At 41.2% G+C, this 17,953-nt stretch overlaps 1 protein-coding gene across 1 annotated transcript; it reads left to right on the forward strand.

Annotated features, from left to right (window-relative positions):
- Positions 1-237: 237 nt before the first annotated feature.
- LOC308393705 (adhesion G-protein coupled receptor G7-like) lies at positions 238-17,370 on the forward strand (the record flags this gene model as incomplete). Its single annotated transcript, XM_080877663.1, has 15 exons — positions 238-355; positions 8,573-9,400; positions 9,663-9,767; positions 9,863-9,972; positions 10,147-10,287; positions 10,367-10,455; positions 11,319-11,467; positions 12,557-12,670; positions 12,756-12,946; positions 13,481-13,633; positions 13,748-13,860; positions 15,057-15,391; positions 15,485-15,566; positions 15,858-16,146; positions 17,124-17,370. 15 exons carry the CDS (start codon positions 238-240, stop codon positions 17,286-17,288), a joined length of 2,982 nt encoding a protein of 993 aa, XP_080733789.1. The 3' UTR covers positions 17,289-17,370.
- Between the last annotated feature and the right edge of the window lie 583 nt (positions 17,371-17,953).

Genomic DNA, 17,953 nt, shown 5'->3' on the forward strand with positions numbered 1-17,953 from the left:
TTCTACAGTACCATCCCAGATGTTTGTATAAAATGCGACGAGGAAAAGGGCACACTTCTCCATTGTTTGTGGCAGTGTCCTGAAATTAGGAAATTCTGGGAAGAAGTGAAACAATGTACTGAAGAAATATTAGAAATAAAACTGCATTTAGAACCAAAACTTTTTTTGCTGGGCATCTATCCAGCTAACTGTAATATAACAAGGAAACATAGCTTATTTTTAGACATAGGGCTGCTGATGGCTAAGAGAGTGATTGCCATTACTCGGAAAGAGGTAGATAGACCGAGAAGAAGTAAATGGATTTCAGAGTTAACATCTACCCTGCCCTTAGAAAAGATCACCTACGCAGTCAGGGGTAAGCGGCGATACTTTTATAGCATCTGGGGCCCCTTCAAAAACTTGCTTGCTAATAAAGACTAGCCCCACTTGGTGGAAATTGTTGGGAAGGATTCATAGGTGGCCCTCTGCTGTCCATTCGGGAATATGTTTAATGCTTGACATTGAACAACTACTTTCTAATTTACATTTAACATATACCTGTGAGGGTGCATAATTTATGGGAGATGTACACAGTTATTCCCCCCTTTTCCTTTTTTTTTGTCTTTCCCTTGTTTGTTTGTTTTGCTTTTGTGTGTTGTTTTTGTTGTTTTGTCTTTACTGTTTTTTTTCTCATCCTCTCCTATATGGTGTTATGTGTATAAAGGCAGTATGTGTAGCTTGTAGTTTCTGTAAGTTTAGCTACTTGTTTTGTTACGTTTCATAGATATGTACACTCCTATGTTCAAAATAAATAAAGACACTGTTGGGAAAGAAAAAAAAATTGAACCAGACAACAAAGTAAAGGTAGTTTTCGGCTACGAGACCAACACGGAACCCGACGTATTAGCCAGAGGTCCCTTTACTACGGTTCGGAGCCACGGACCTGTGTTATATACGCACGGAATAGTTTTCTATACAAGATCGCTGCAAAAAGTGCAGTCTTACCTAATGTCCACCTTATATCAATTTCCTAAGACCCGAACTCTTTCATGCCATGCATTTTTAATTTGTCTTTGCTATTTGTGCTGATTGGGACCTGATGAATGTACACTCAACAAAAATATAAACGCAACACCTTTGTTACTGCTCCCATTCCCCATGGGATGGACGTAGAGACCTAAAATTCATTGCAGATACACAATATAACCATCCCTCCCAAACAGTGGTCACAAAAAACAGTCCAAATGTGTGGTAGTGGGCACATCTGCTATATTGAGATAATCCATCCCACCTCACAGATGTGCCACATCAAGATGCTGATCTGACATCATGAGTAGTGCACAGGTGTACCTCAGACTGCCCACAACAAAAGGCCACCCTGGAATGTACAGTTTTTTGCGCTATTGGGGGTCTGGGGACCCAGAACCGGTCAGTATCTGGTGTGACCACCATTTGCCTCATGCAGTGCAACACATCGTCGCATGGAGTCTATCAGATTGTCAATTGTGGCCTGTGGAATGTTGGTCCACTCCACTTCAATGGCTGTGCGAGGTTGTTGGATATTCGTGGGAACTGGTACACGCTGTCGTATACGCCAGTCAAGCACATCCCGAACATGCTCAATGGGTGACATGTCCGGTGAGTATGCTGGCCATGCAAAAACTGGGACATTCTCAGCTGCCATCTGCCCTGAACAATGTGAACCATGATTCATCCGTGAAGCACACACCTCTCCAACGTGCCAGACGCCATCGAATGTGAGCATTTGCCCACACAAGTCTGTTACGGCGACGAGCTGGAGTCAGGTCAAGACCCCGATGAGGACGACGGGCATGCAGTTGAGCGTCCCTGAGACGGTTTCTGACAGTTTGTGCAGAAATTGTTTGGTTGTGCAAACCAATTGTTCCAGCAGCTGTCTGGGTGGCTGGTCTCAGACGATCTTGGAGGTGAACCTGCTGGATGTGGAGGTCCTGGGCTGGTGTGGTTACACGAGGTCTGCGGTTGTGAGGCCGGTTGGATGTGCTGCCATATTCTCTGAAACGCCTGTGGAGACGGCTTATGGTTGAGAAATGAACATTCAATGCACGGGCGACAGATCTGGTTGACATTCCTGCTGTCAGCATGCCAATTGCACGCTCCCTCATTGCTTGTGGCATCTGTGGCATTTTGCTGTGAGACAAAACTGCACATTCCAGGGTGGCCTTTTGTTGTGGGCAGTCTGAGGTACACCTGTGCACTACTCATGATGTCAGATCAGCATCCTGATGTGGCACACCTGTGAGGTGGGATGGATTATCTCAATATAGCAGATGTGCCCACTACCACACATTTGGACTGATTTGTGACCACTGTTTGGGAGGGATGGTTATATTGTGTATCTGCAATGAATTTTAGGTCTCTACGTCCATCCCATGGGGAATGGGAGCAGTAACAAAGGTGTTGCGTTTATATTTTTGTTGAGTGTAAAAACAAAGAATTTCCATATATACAGTGGGGCAAAAAAGTATTTAGTCAGCCACCGATTGTGCAAGTTCCCCCACTTAAAATGATGACAGAGGTCAGTAATTTGCACCAGAGGTACACTTCAACTGTGAGAGACAGAATGTGAAAAAAAAATCCATGAATTCACATGGTAGGATTTGTAAAGAATTTATTCGTAAATTAGGGTGGAAAATAAGTATTTGGTCACCTCAAACAAGGAAAATCTCTGGCTCTCACAGACCTGTAACGTCTTCTGTAAGAAGCTTTTCTGTCCCCCACTCGTTACCTGTATGAATGGCACCTGTTTGAACTCATCATCTGTATAAAAGACACCTGTCCACAGCCTCAAACAGTCAGACTCCAAACTCCGCCATGGCCAAGACCAAAGAGCTTTCAAAGGACACCAGGAAAAGTATTGTAGACCTGCACCAGACTGGGAAGAGTGAATCTACAATAGGCAAGCAGCTTGGTGTGAAAAAATCAACTGTGGGAGCAATCATCAGAAAATGGAAGACATACAAGACCACTGATAATCTCCCTGGATCTGGGGCTCCACGCAAGATCTCATCCCGTGGGGTCAAAATGATCATGAAAATGGTGAGCAAAGATCCCAGAACCACACGGGGGGACCTGGTGAATGACCTGCAGAGAGCTGGGACCAAAGTAACAAAGGTCACCATCAGTAACACACTACAACGGCAGGGAATCAAATCCCGCAGTGCCAGACGTGTTCCGCTGCTGAAGCCAGTGCATGTCCAGGCCCGTCTGAAGTTTGCCAGAGAGCACATGGATGATACAGCAGAGGATTGGGAGAATGTCATGTGGTCAGATGAAACCAAAGTAGAACTTTTTGGTATAAACTCAACTCGTCGTGTTTGGAGGGAGAAGAATACTGAGTTGCATCCCAAGAACACCATACCTACTGTGAAGCATGGGGGTGGAAACATCATGCTATGGGGCTGTTTTTCTGCCAAGGGGACAGGACGACTGATCCGTGTTAAGGACAGAATGAATGGGGCCATGTATCGTGAGATTTTGAGCCAAAACCTCCTTCCATCAGTGAGAACTTTGAAGATGAAACGAGGCTGGGTCTTCCAACATGACAATGATCCAAAACACACCGCCTGGGCAACAAAGGAGTGGCTCCGTAAGAAGCATTTGAAAGTCCTGGAGTGGCCTAGCCAGTCTCCAGACCTCAACCCCATAGAAAATCTGTGGCGGGAGTTGAAAGTCCGTGTTGCTCGGCGACAGCCCCAAAACATCACTGCTCTCGAGAAGATCTGCATGGAGGAATGGGCCAAAATACCAGCTACTGTGTGTGCAAACCTGGTAAAGACCTATAGTAAATGTTTGACCTCTGTTATTGCCAACAAAGGTTATGTCTGTGAAGGTTCTCAGTCATCCAGGTCATCATAGTCAAAGGAGCTTGCAAAGAAAAGCGTCTGGACTTCTTTAAGTTGCTTGAAGACGTTTCACCTCTCATCCGAGAAGCTTCTTCAGTTCTAGTTTTCTCCAAGCATGACATCCCGGTGTATTTCAGACCCAGCAACACGCTCAGACAGAAACTGGTTCACCCGAAAGACAAAACGCCAAAACACAAACTTAACAATGTGGTGTATGCTGTACAGTGCAGCGAGGAATGCTCAGACCTCTACATTGGAGAGACCAAACAGCCACTTCACCAACACCAACTCTCTGCCATCTATAATCCAGTTTTGAGTTCCCTTCCCAGACGCCTTAACGCCGACTCACATCCTGGGCCATCTGACCTCAGGAATTCGCATGATAAGGTGGGGCCAGGTTTCACAATGAACACACCCGAAACTCTGGCTGATTGGGACCCACGCCCAGTTTCACACCTTGGCTCAGGCGATTAGAGGATCATCAGGGGGTCCTTTTGTCCCTCTGTGGGGGGTTACTCCCACTAGGTTTATATCTGGGACTCTCCACCATTTGACCTTAGAACTGAAAAATATCAAATTATATCCAAATTATATCAATCACGGTAGCCAAGTTTATATAGGTTCTCCTCGTGTATCGTGTGGAGTATGTGATGATGGGAATTAGGTGAATTATGTGGGATCAATAAGATGTTGAGCAGGGGTAGGAATTAATAAGTATGTTCATACTTCTTCCTACTCCTTTTCAGACCAAACATTGTTACATTATGTCAGACGATTTTGTTTTATTTCATTATATATTTTTTGTTTATCTGAACACATACGTGTGGGTGTGTGTATATCTACATATATATTCGTATCTGTAAATGAAAATATATGTAGTGTGTATATATTGTTTTTTGTTTTATATGTCTGAAACAAATAAAGATACAATACAATACAATACAATACAATACAATACAACTGAAGAAGCTTCTCGGATGAGAGGTGAAACGTCTTCAAGCAACTTAAAGAAGTCCAGACGCTTTTCTTTGCAAACAACAAAGGTTATGTTACAAAGTATTGAGTTGTATTTTTGTTATTGACCAAATACTTATTTTCCACCCTGATTTACGAATAAATTCTTTACAAATCCTACCATGTGGATTCATGGATTTTTTTTTTCACATTCTGTCTCTCACAGTTGAAGTGTACCTCTTGTGCAAATTACTGACCTCTGTCATCATTTTAAGTGGGGGAACTTGCACAATCGGTGGCTGACTAAATACTTTTTTTCCCCACTGTATATATGGAAATTCTTTGTTTTTTACACTCAACAATATATATATATATATAAAACACCCAGCACGCCCCTGCGGGCGGTTTATCCTTCAAGCTCGGGTCCTCTACCAGAGGCCTGGGAGCTTGAGGGTCCTGCGCAGTATCTTAGCTGTTCCCAGGACTGCGCTCTTCTGGACAGAGATCTCCGATGTTGTTCCCGGGATCTGCTGGAGCCACTCGCCTAGCTTGGGAGTCACCGCACCTAGTGCTCCGATTACCACGGGGACCACCGTTACCTTCACCCTCCACATCCTCTCGAGCTCTTCTCTGAGCCCTTGGTATTTCTCCAGCTTCTCGTGTTCCTTCTTCCTGATATTGCTGTCATTGGGAACCGCTACATCGATCACTACGGCCGTCTTCTTCTGTTTGTCTACCACCACTATGTCCGGTTGGTTAGCCACCACCATTTTGTCCGTCTGTATCTGGAAGTCCCACAGGATCTTAGCTCGGTCATTCTCCACCACCCTTGGGGGCATCTCCCATTTTGACCTCGGGACTTCTAGGTTATACTCGGCACAGATGTTCCTGTACACTATGCCGGCCACTTGGTTATGGCGTTCCATGTATGCCTTGCCTGCTAGCATCTTGCACCCTGCTGTTATGTGCTGGATTGTCTCTGGGGCATCTTTACACAGCCTGCACCTGGGGTCTTGCCTGGTGTGATAGACCCCAGCCTCTATGGATCTTGTACTCAGAGCTTGTTCTTGTGCTGCCATGATTAGTGCCTCTGTGCTGTCTTTCAGTCCAGCTTTGTCCAGCCACTGGTAGGATTTCTGGATATCAGCCACCTCCTCTATCTGCCGGTGGTACATACCGTGCAGGGGCCTGTCCTTCCATGATGGTTCCTCGTCTCCCTCCTCTTTCTTGGGTTTCTGCTGCCTGAGGTATTCACTGAGCACTCGGTCAGTTGGGGCCATCTTCCCAATGTATTCTTGGATGTTCCTTGTCTCATCCTGGACTGTGGTGCTGACACTCACCAGTCCCCGGCCCCCTTCCTTCCGCTTAGCGTACAGCCTCAGGGTGCTGGACTTGGGGTGAAACCCTCCATGCATGGTCAGGAGCTTTCTTGTCTTTATGTCAGTGGCTTCTATCTCCTCCTTTGGCCAGCCTATTACCCCAGCAGGGTACCTGATCACGGGCAGGGCGTATGTGTTGATGGCCCGGATCTTGTTCTTACCATTCAGCTGACTCCTCAGGACTTGCCTGACCCTCTGCAGGTACTTGGTGGTTGCAGCCTTTCTAGCGGCCTCTTCATGGTTCCCATTTGCCTGCGGGATCCCCAGGTACTTGTAACTGTCCTCTATGTCTGCAATGTTGCCTTCTGGTAGTTCAATCCCCTCAGTTCTGACTACCTTCCCTCTTTTTGTTACCATCCGACTACACTTCTCCAGTCCGAACGACATTCCAATGTCATTGCTGTATAGCCTGGTAGTGTGGATCAGTGAATCGATGTCTCGTTCACTCTTGGCATACAGCTTGATGTCATCCATGTACAGGAGGTGGCTGACAACTGCTCCGTTCCGTAGTCGGTATCCGTAGCCAGTCTTGTTAATGATCTCACTGAGGGGGTTCAGGCCTATGCAGAACAGCAGTGGGGACAGAGCATCTCCTTGGTAGATCCCGCACTTGATGGTAACTTGTGCTATGGGCTTGGAGTTGGCCTCTAGTGTTGTACGCCACATCCCCATTGAGTTCCTGATGAAGGCTCTTAGGGTCCCATTGATCTTGTACGCTATCCAGCTGCTAGCTGGATAGCGTAGTGGTTAAACTACACGCCTTTGGAACAGAGGATCGCAAGTTCGATTCCTGCCTGGGCGTCTGTATCCAGTAAGGGTCCTAAGGCTAGACCCCCTATGCTAAGCAAGCCTACCGCAGACATGAGCGAGACAGATAAATATGAAGGCATGCCGGCTCGGACGTCGCCCGGATCAACAAGGTCCGCGTCAGGTGTTGAGGAACCAGGGCACCCTGACGAAAAGTGGGCTACTGGAACAAGAAGGCATCGGTGGGCAAGGGACGAAAACAGGGCGTTGTTGGAATGCTACTACGCAAGTAACCCCGGCGGAAGGGGCTACATGAATAGGATGAGGGACACATATATATATATATATATATTCCGATAGAACAGTGGCAGTATAATGTCCTTGTAAGGGGATATCAGGGGATATTTTGTGCTTTGGTCTAGACAACTGAAAATGTGATGTCCACATATGTGGACGCCAGGTCCTAGGAGGTTAAGATTTAAAAATGTAGTGGTATGGCGAGTAACCTTCAATATCAGTAATAAATCACACAACAATAGTACATTCATGTAGTTGTATAAAGCATGATAATATATTAAGTATTCCAAAGTATTCAGAATACGTTACTCTCATTGAGTAACGTAACAGAATATGTTACAAAATATATATTTGGGGCATGTATTCTGTAATCTGTAGTGGAATACATTTTAAAAGTAACCTTCCCAACACTAATGATGACATACTAAGATCAGGTATAATGAAAACCATACGTGCTAAGTATCAGCATTCATAGCGCTTTTAATGAACTAACTGATCATTGCCCTTCTTAGGTGTTTCTCACAGCTGTTCCTTTACCCTCCTTCACAGCTGGAGCAGGGTTAACTACACCAACAGACATCCCTGATACTGCTACTACTGCACTACTTCCTACTGATGTTCCTGATGATTCTACTACTGCACAAAATATAACTACTGAACAAAGCATTACTACTGTAACTCCAGGGGATATCACTACTATAACAACAGTTCCTAACAATACCACTTCATCTAATACTTCTAATTTGAGCACCACAACACAAGATACAGTTCTAACCACTGACCTGGAAACACCAGATTATCCAGAAACTCCTCCTACTAGTGCCAGTCCTGTTCTTACAACTACAGATTTTACCAGGCCTGATACGACTGATACTGCTACTACTGCACTACTTCCTACTGATGTTCCTGATGATTCTACTACTGCACAAAATATAACTACTGAACAAAGCATTACTACTGTAACTCCAGGGGATATCACTACTATAACAACAGTTCCTAACAATACCACTTCATCTAATACTTCTAATTTGAGTACCACAACACAAGATACAGTTCCAACCACTGACCTGGAAACACCAGAGTATCCAGAAACTCCTCCTACTAGTGCCAGTCCTGTTCTTACAACTACAGATTTTACCAGGCCTGATACGACTGATACTGCTACTACTGCACTACTTCCTACTAATGTTCCTGATGATTCTACTACTGCACAAAATATAACTACTGAACAAAGCATTACTACTGTAACTCCAGGGGATATCACTACTATAACAACAGTTCCTAACAATACCACTTCATCTAATACTTCTAATTTGAGTACCACAACACAAGATACAGTTCCAACCACTGACCTGGAAACACCAGAGTATCCAGAAACTCCTCCTACTAGTGCCAGTCCTGTTCTTACAACTACAGATTTTACCAGGCCTGATACGACTGATACTGCTACTACTGCACTACTTCCTACTGATGTTCCTGATGATTCTACTACTGCACAAAATATAACTACTGAACAAAGCATTGCTACTGTAACTCCAGGGGATATCACTACTATAACAACAGTTCCTAACAATACCACTTCATCTAATACTTCTAATTTGAGTACCACAACACAAGATACAGTTCCAACCACTGACCTGGAAACACCAGATTATCCAGAAACTCCTCCTACTAGTGCCAGTCCTGTTCTTACAACTACAGATTTTACCAGGCCTGATACGACTGTTAGTCAGATAGCTGATACTACCTCCAACCCCATGACTGATCAAATGAGTACTACTCACTATTCTCCCATGACTACTATTACAAGTGATACTAATACAACTACTCCTTACACAAACACCACTGCTACTTTCTACCCAACTAGTGATGCAAATATTGCTACTTACAGTACTCCTACTACAATTGGTACGAATGCTACGAGCCCATACACTGACAGTACTTTACCTCCTAATCCTACAACAATTCCTTCAGCAAACACCACTCATTATGATTCAACTACTATACCTATTGCTACTGCTAATACTACTACGACCACTATATCCCCAACTACGTTTACCCCTCCTACCACCACTGTCCTGAAATGTGATAATGGAGGGAAACCAGAGAACGGTGTCTGCATCTGTCCTGATGAATGGACTGGAGTAACATGCTCAGAAGGTAAGAAGTTTTACCGACTAGAGTCTGATGGGTCAAAAACATTCAGATGAGAACGAAAGAGAGAATGCCAGAGATCAAAAACTATAATTTGCTCAAAATGTCTAATGTACCAGCTGTAAGGATTTCTACAACCTGAAATCAAGTTTAGCATGCATTATTTAAAAGTCCTTTTTTTTCTTTTGTGATTAAAAACAAATAAAATTCCTAGTATTCTAAAAAAACAAACGGAAAAAATATTTATTTTTTAACAAACTTTTCGTAGAAAACTTCTGCAAAGAGCAGCAGTTAGGAGGCTTCAGGTTCCCTCGTACACCCATCGGCTGGTTTGCGTATTCTGAGGAAAAATGTGAAGTAGGAACGAGTGGTAGTAAGTCATCCACATCTTCCCCTCAGTCCAACATCACTCCATCACGTAGACTCTAGTGTATTGATGTTTATCTTTCTATCACCATTTCCATTCAGCTGGTAAATCTAAATCTTCAGCCAGATGTTTGTCCATGAATGGATCACCAGGTTTCAGCCCTCCACAGATCTTCCAGTGTGACCTGACGCTCAGCGACATACAAAAAAATGTAAGAACAGCAGTTTTTTTTTCTTCTGAAGAAAGATTGAAAGTGTCATATGGCTGAAGTTTGAGTATTTCTCTGTGAGGTAATCCTGTAGAAATGCAGCTCTGAGGTAACATGCAGATGATTCCAGATTCAGTAAAGAACCAGATGAGTAAAATCATGTCTTTCTTACCTCAGCTTACAAGTCCAGCTGATTTAGAGACACTGGCGACCAGCACTCAGATTCTGACATCAAAAGCAGAAGAGCTGACGGCTGAAAATGTTACAGCTGCGGCTGAGATTGTCAACACACTGCTGCTGTCTGCAAACGCCACAGAGGTACAAACATTCAGCAAATCGTAAGGGGCAAAAAAAGAAAGTAAGATGTTAATCTCAGTTCATATTTGTGTCTGTGCAGAGTGTCAGAGTGTCAGCAGTAGCAACAGTCAGTCAGCTGCTGAACGCCACTATACCAGATGATACCAAGGAAAACAACGCAACTCTGGGGTAAACTAAATATGTAAATAAACAAATAAATAAGCTCATCAGCAGTGAAGCTAAGACTGTTAAAAACTGCTGTAAAGGTGGCACTATGGGAAAGATCATTAAAATATTCATCATGAAACTACAGCCATGCTAGCAGTGCTGAGGTTAAACTGAAATACAAAGGAGCTTTGACCAAAGTGCTAACATCAGCTGTATTTATTTCCCTAAAGTTCTGTCAACCAGATTTAACTCATATTCAGTGATAATTCACTTTTTTCTATATTAGATGAACAACCAGTCTAAGCAGCTACATTATAAAGAAATATTTCACTGTGACACTGGCAAAAAGCTGATTTTAAGCAATGTTTGCCATGTTCACCATCCTAGTTTGATTGGCTATTTTGTAATTCCTCTGAAGTGTGATGCATTTTAGCATATAAACAGGAACTGGCAGTTGTCAAAGTTGTTCTGTTTTAGAGACAAAATATCCAACTCACAGATGAATAATAATTGATTCAGGAATTTAAGAGCAGTTTTAAGAGTGTCAGCAGTCTTAGTCTTTCCTGTTCCAATTCAAACTGTAAAGACCTCCAATTGTAAATATTCTCATTAGACCTTAAATATCTGTACTATTCAGGTGAGTTTCCTTTTGAGATGAAAGTAATAAAGGTAAAGTTGAAGCTCTAAACTGACACTTATAGTTCAGGGGGAGTGCCAAAAATGGACTGGTACAACTGAATATTAGAAACTACAAATCTGATTAAGACAAACAATGTTTTGTGTTTCTGCGTTTGTTTGTGTTATTATTATTTGTTGTTGGGTTGTTTTTTGTTTTGTTTTTTGTTTTTTTTTGGGGGGGGGGGGCTTTTTTTTTTAATGTCCAGGCTTACGGTGACTCTGGACCAGCTCTCAGTGAACCTCAGCCTCAGTCAAAATACATCTCAATCTCAAGTGGTTCAGCCAAACTTGGTGGTCCAGTCGGCACAGATCCCTGCTGCAGACACTCACGGAGTCCAGTTCACCTCTCTCAGAGGTCAGTAAGAAACTGTGTCGAACAGCAGTGATCATCCCGTGGACTGGTTTTTATTAAATTATAAAGCATTCTAAAGCAAATACCTGCAGGTTTAATCAAATATTGTAACTGACAGATCTAAAAGCAAAGATTTGAACACCGGAGAGAACAGATTGGCTTCTACTTTGTAGTTTATTAACCAGGTTATGATTTCTACTTCACTTGAGCTTTCAGCAGTTGAACTCTTGAGTGAACTCTCAAGGTTGACATGTTTGCCCAGTTGACGGTTCTAAAGTCCAGCTGTGGTGATTTCTTATCTTCTGTATAAAGCAACTTTATTTGTGTCCTTTGATGGTTTTACCATTGAAACTGGCTGCTGTTGTTGTGCTCTGTGTCCTGTTCACTATTTAGTCTTTTTACTGCTGTATTTTCAACACGTGTGATGGACTCATGTTTACCGTGACTGAAAACACAAAATAGTTTTGAGACCTCAAAGCTTGTGGGAGGATTATAAACCTGAACTCAACTTAATGATGTGAATAACTTGGCCTCACTCTCTAAATTTGCATGTAATAATGTATTTTTTCAGACTCAAAACACAGAAAACAACAATAAAAGAAAACTGATAAAGTCCTCAGAAACTTAAGTTAAGAATCTACCCGAGATTCTGTCTGCTTTTGTCAAATAGTATCACTTTGATCCAGTAAATTTGCCATTGAATAAATATGATCTGAACTCTTCTGTGGGACAGCTCCCAAGAATATTTTTATGGCTGAAGTCCTTGGCTGGTGGTTCTTTATTGCTCTGCTGAAAAATAAAAAAAGCAATAAAATTGTCAAATACATCAAGATTTAAAAAGTAGTGCTCAGTTCAATTCTTCGAGACTATTTCAAAGTTACAAAGAGATACTAGAAGCAAGTTACTTTCTCCAGTCAGATAAAATAAAATGAAATGATCTTGTTTTCAAAAAATGGTGTTGTAAAGAAATTATCTTAAATTTGTTCTTAACTTTCATTTTAATCTGAACTTTAACTTTAAAATTGAAGAACCGACAGTAAATTTGTACATTTTTAATGTGTTCACTGACATGCAGTCATCTTGTCACTACAGGGATTTCTGGGAATTTTTTGCCCAACAGAATTCATCTGAACACAAACGCAACACAGGTCGTGATGGAAAACAGTTTCATAGCTGATGCCCTCATTTACATACGATTCCTGCCAGGTGAGTCTGTCTTTTTAAAGCTGAAAAATCCTCTAATTTTAACAAGTTCTTACTAATAGCAGTGGATTCTTTTCTCTCATGTTAGGCGAAGATGTCAGAAGTCGTCAGACAGACTTGAACGTCTCTCTGGGTTTTGTTCTCTATCAGAATGATCGTTTCTTTCGTTCAAAACTCTACATGAAGCGACGGGCCACCATAAGGGTCCTGTCAGCCAGCGTCAGAGGGCAGGAACCCAACATGGTGCCACAACATGTGGAGATGTTGTTCAGACCAAGAGTAAGAAATCCAGTATCTTCATTCATATATAAATCTAATGACTGATGTCTGCTGGTTATAATTTAATATCTTCAGCACAGCTGCAGTTCTTCCTGCTGCTAATGGGGTAAAATTGGTCACAAAAGCTAACTTGTCCAGTCACACTATTGTTCTGTATATTTTTGAGAACGGGTTTTGTTTTCTTGTTTTCGTGTGAGGAATGGATTTAAATGCTTTAAGTTGTAGGTACTGCAGAAAAAGTTTGCATGTTATGCATGTTAGTTCTGTATGGAGTGGAAGGATTTTTGCCAGGATATTATTATAAAAAATATGTTGTAGATGTGTTACCTTTAACAATCTGTATGTTAAAATACAATGATGTCATGTTAATATCAAATATACAATATCAGAATTGATTCAAAGCAAACACAAATACTGTAAGAAAAATATCAATGGTGTTAACAAAACAAAAGAAAAGCAAACAAACTGCATTAAAAATATGCGTTAAGTCTAAGTTATCTAAATTAAAGGGCTGTCTGTGCGCTGCTGTTTCAGAACATCAGTGGAACGTCTCTGTACGACTTCTCCTGCGTTTTCTGGAACTACAGTCAGAAGGACTGGAGCACCAGTGGCTGCTCTAAAGGAAACACTTCAGATGGACTAATTAAATGTTTCTGTAACCACACCACCAACTTTGCTGCTCTCTGGGTGAGTATCACAAATCTGCAGACTGAAAGATGAAGCCACAGTTTGTTGATTCTTCATCAACCATTGCAACAATACAGATATTTAGTGAGACTTTTGATCATATCTGTGTTTCAGTCATTCAGAGAGAACTACGAGTATGCAGAAGCTCTGGGTGCAATCTCCATCGTGGGACTCTCTCTTTCTTTTCTGGGTTTGATTGTGACGATCATTTATAACGTTAAAGAAATGTAAGACTAGACCACCCCACCTCCGTTTTTATGTGTCATTTGACAAAAAAGTGTAGTTATCTAACAGGTTAAAATGTATTTGACTGCAACTAACATGCAGCAAACATGTTAGAAACAGAAGTGTTAGCTACAGAGTCAAAATTGGTCAAAAAAATTGGTATGACAAAAACTGAGCCATAAATCTAGATATTTCAATGACTTCCCTACTCTTCTCTCAGTGCTTTGTTTACTTTATTTAATTTTATTGTAATTGAGAAAATTTTAATTACCCTCTTGCTTTTATCCAGAAAAGGAATCCTTTAGTTCTTAAAAATTTTAAATTATTTTTAAATTATTTCTAGAACTTTTCTCCACATTTTTACAATGTAATATTTTAATAGTTTTAAGATCCTTCTACTACTACCCTAATGGTCGTGTGGGCATCTTCCAATCATACCTTCTCAAAGTAGATAAATTAGATTTCTGGTCTGGATGCTGAAGTTAAACAGAAGGACAAATTGCTCCTGGGTTCTCCTTGATGTGAAACCAACACAGTTTGTTGTCCTGTGAAAAATAATTGGAAAATAACACCATCATTCAATCACCACTAGGTTCCAGAGGATACCCAAGGTCTGACCAAATGTCCTTGGATTATATCTCCTCTTTAACTTAAATCAAAGAAGGAAAAAAAAAAAAAACAGAGTGAGTTTGAAAGTATTTGCAAAGAAGAATTTCAGAAAATCTCTCAATTGGGTGAGCAAAGCCTGTGGATTCATAATTACACAAACAAACTAAAGACTGTAACTTCCGCCAAAAGTGCGAACAAACAAAACGAAGGAGGTCTGAATTATATATAAAATAAAAACAAATTTAAAAAAAACATAATATTTTGGAATGAAAGAAAACAGAGAAAAGGTCATAATAATAATAATAATAATAATAATAATAATAATAATAATAATAACATTTAAAGAAATAACATGAATGCAATTTATTGTTTTGAGAAAAGTCAAAATTTTTAAGGAGATTTTTGCTTTGTATGACAAAAATAGCAATTAATTTTTGCAACATCACAATCTTGTTTTCAGCCTTTTATTAATTGATTATTTTTTATGTCATATTTAAAATTACATTCACGTGTATTTCTATTTTTTTTTTTACAGTTTTCCTGTAAGACTTCATATTATCATTTGTCACTTTTTCATTTTCATCTGTAGTTTTCAGAATGAACAGAAGAAAAGCCTGATATCTCGGCTGTGCATCTACTTCAGCCTGCTGGCCTTTATCATCACCTTTGTCTCTGGAGTCCAAAACTCCAGCAGACAAATTGACATTGAGGTGCAGACTGACGATCGGACCAATGAAATCCTTGACTCGGATGAACGCATAGAACCAGACCGCGGTTCGTGTACGGCTGTAGCGGCTCTGCTGCACTTCCTCCTGATGGCCACCTTCATGTGGAACAGCGTGAACGGTACTCAGATCCTGATTCAGAAAATACGCCGCAGTCTACCACCTCACTGGACTCTGCTGGGCATGGCTCTGGGATGGGGTAAGACATTTATAAAGTCGGGACTTAAATCTGACAAGCTGTTTATTCTTGAAGACCCTTCAATCTGTCCCAATTAATTAATTATTGTGTTAGGAGTGCCAGCCTTGTTCATGGGCATCACACTGGGGGTGACCTACAGAGTGGACAATCCTCTGAGATACAGACAGGAGGAATTGTGAGTAATCACACAAACCACATTTATCTACTTTAGACTGACCTGTACTTCAATATGAACAAAAGTCACATTTTTACCAATATTACAGTGTTGTTGTTGCTGTTGTTGTATGATGCTACTCACAGAGATTCAGTTTGATACAACCATTCTTTTCGATGCGCCTATACAGCTTTTGTAATTTATTTTTTTTATCTTTACAAACTTTATTATAATTCCTCTTAGTTTTGATTAAAGTTTAGACAAAGTTATTTATTCATATTATTTGTATAATTCCTTTTCATGTCACTGAAGTTGCTGGCTGGCAGCGCTGGATAAGAACAAACACTTCAGCTTTGAGAAACCTTTGTTTTGGGGTTTCCTCCTTCCAGTTGGCCTGATCTTGATCTACAACATCGTCCTGCTGGTTTATGTGTCCATTAAAGCAACCAGGAAGTCCTGCTTCAGGAAGAGTTTCCTTGAATGCTTCACTCTGGCTGTGTTACTGGGTGTGTCCTGGGTTTTTGGGTATCTGGTCCTCGTCACTTCAGGAACAATGAACCTGGCCTTCAGCATTTTGTTCTGCCTCTGCACAACCACACAGGTAAGACTCTACCTTCTGATTTTATAACTTCAACTGAGAGATTAAATCAAAAGGTTCTTCAGCGGTTATACAATCAGCGTATCGTATTATTTTATTATTATAATTTATTTCAAAAGTTTTTGAGTGATTTATTTTTAACAACACAAAAGCACGGCATTTTTACAGGGGTGTGTACACTTTTTATGTCCACTGAAAGTCTTTGTGTTTTGCTTCAAGGAAAATTTTTGATTTTTGATTTTAATAATCTTCTCAGCAGCATATTAAACATATCAGGTCCCCATAAGGAGAATCATGTGCTAACGGCTGTCTAAATGACTGCTGTCTGCTTCCACTTGTCTTTGCACTAGGATGATGTCGGTGTAAATGTGCAGACATATTCGTTCTGTTCCCACTAGTGCTGTCAGCGTTAATCTTGTTAAAATGACATTAACGCCATAACGTGGCAAATCTCCGTTAACGAGTTACCGCGGATCGGCCCGTGCGTGGGGCTGGACAGCGTCAACACGTTAACGAGCTAACCAAGCTAACGCACTAGTTCCCACCAATGTAATTGAGCATTGCGTGGCACATCCGACATACTGTTTTACTTTTGTCCATGACGCGCTTACCATCAGGGTCATACTTCACATGAAAACCAAAATAGTTCCAAACGCCAGATCTGAATGAGGGTGGGGGAGGTTCAATTTCGGCTAGTGATGAGGCAGTTGCCATGTTGCAACGAGCTTAACTTCTGTCTGGCTAGCCTGCGCTGCGCTCAGTGGATCTGCGCTCGACAGTGCAACCTAGGCGGAGTAGTAGTAGCGGAGCGCTCAACACAGACAGCATCGTCAGAAGAAAAGTTGATAAAATAAATTAAAAATATATATGTATGTATATATATATATATATATATATATATATATATATATATATATATATATATATATATATATATATATATATGTATGTATATATATTTTCCCTCTCTATGTTTTCAGGGCCTTCAGATTTTTATCATCACAGCCACAACGCCGACCTTCAGAGCCACCATGTCCCGATCAGTGCAGTACCTTTCCTCAGCCAGCATCTCGTTTAACAATGTGAAGTACCGTCTATGGAAGAACTGGCACAAGAACCACTCGGAGAAATACAGGGGAAAATGAGGTCATAACAAGCAGCTGACCCATGACTTGGGGATGATTTTAAAAGCATCTGTATTCAATTATTTTTAATGTGAACATAAACTAAATAACTGCATCACAGTCAATCAAAAATCAGAGTCATGATCACATCAACAATAAACCTCCAGAAATCTCCTCAAACTCATTCAAATCTGTGGAATAAGCAGAATTAGACTATTTTGTTTGTTTTGTTCATGAACAAGTTTTCCCTGAAATTTTTCTGGGTAGGGACAAAAAGCAGATCTGCTGAAGGAGCTCAATTTCCCAGGATGCACAGAGGATGCTCCAGGATGTTTGGGCTACTTTGCTGCAGGCAGACTTTCTTTGACCAGACAGAAACCAAACACTAGCACAGTCACGTGTTCAGGAACAGACTGCAGGTATGAAGACTGGTTTTTATTGTTATTTTAAGCATCAGCATTGCTCTCCAAGTAGCATCGTGTATCAGTCTGAAGTGATTCATGTTGGTAACAGTGTCTACACTAGCCTTGTAAAAAACTAAAGTGACCCAGGTGGAAAAAAGCAGTGACTATTCCTGCTTCCTGAACATTCTAGCCTGAGATCAGACTCGAGTTCAGCAGGTCCGTTATTTATATGTGTGTGTGTGTGTGTGTGTGTGTGTGTGTGTGTGTGTGTGTGTGTGTGTG

This window comes from Rhamphochromis sp. 'chilingali', assembly GCF_963969265.1.
Source record: "Rhamphochromis sp. 'chilingali' genome assembly, chromosome: 3".
Lineage (NCBI taxonomy): Eukaryota > Metazoa > Chordata > Actinopteri > Cichliformes > Cichlidae > Rhamphochromis > Rhamphochromis sp. 'chilingali'.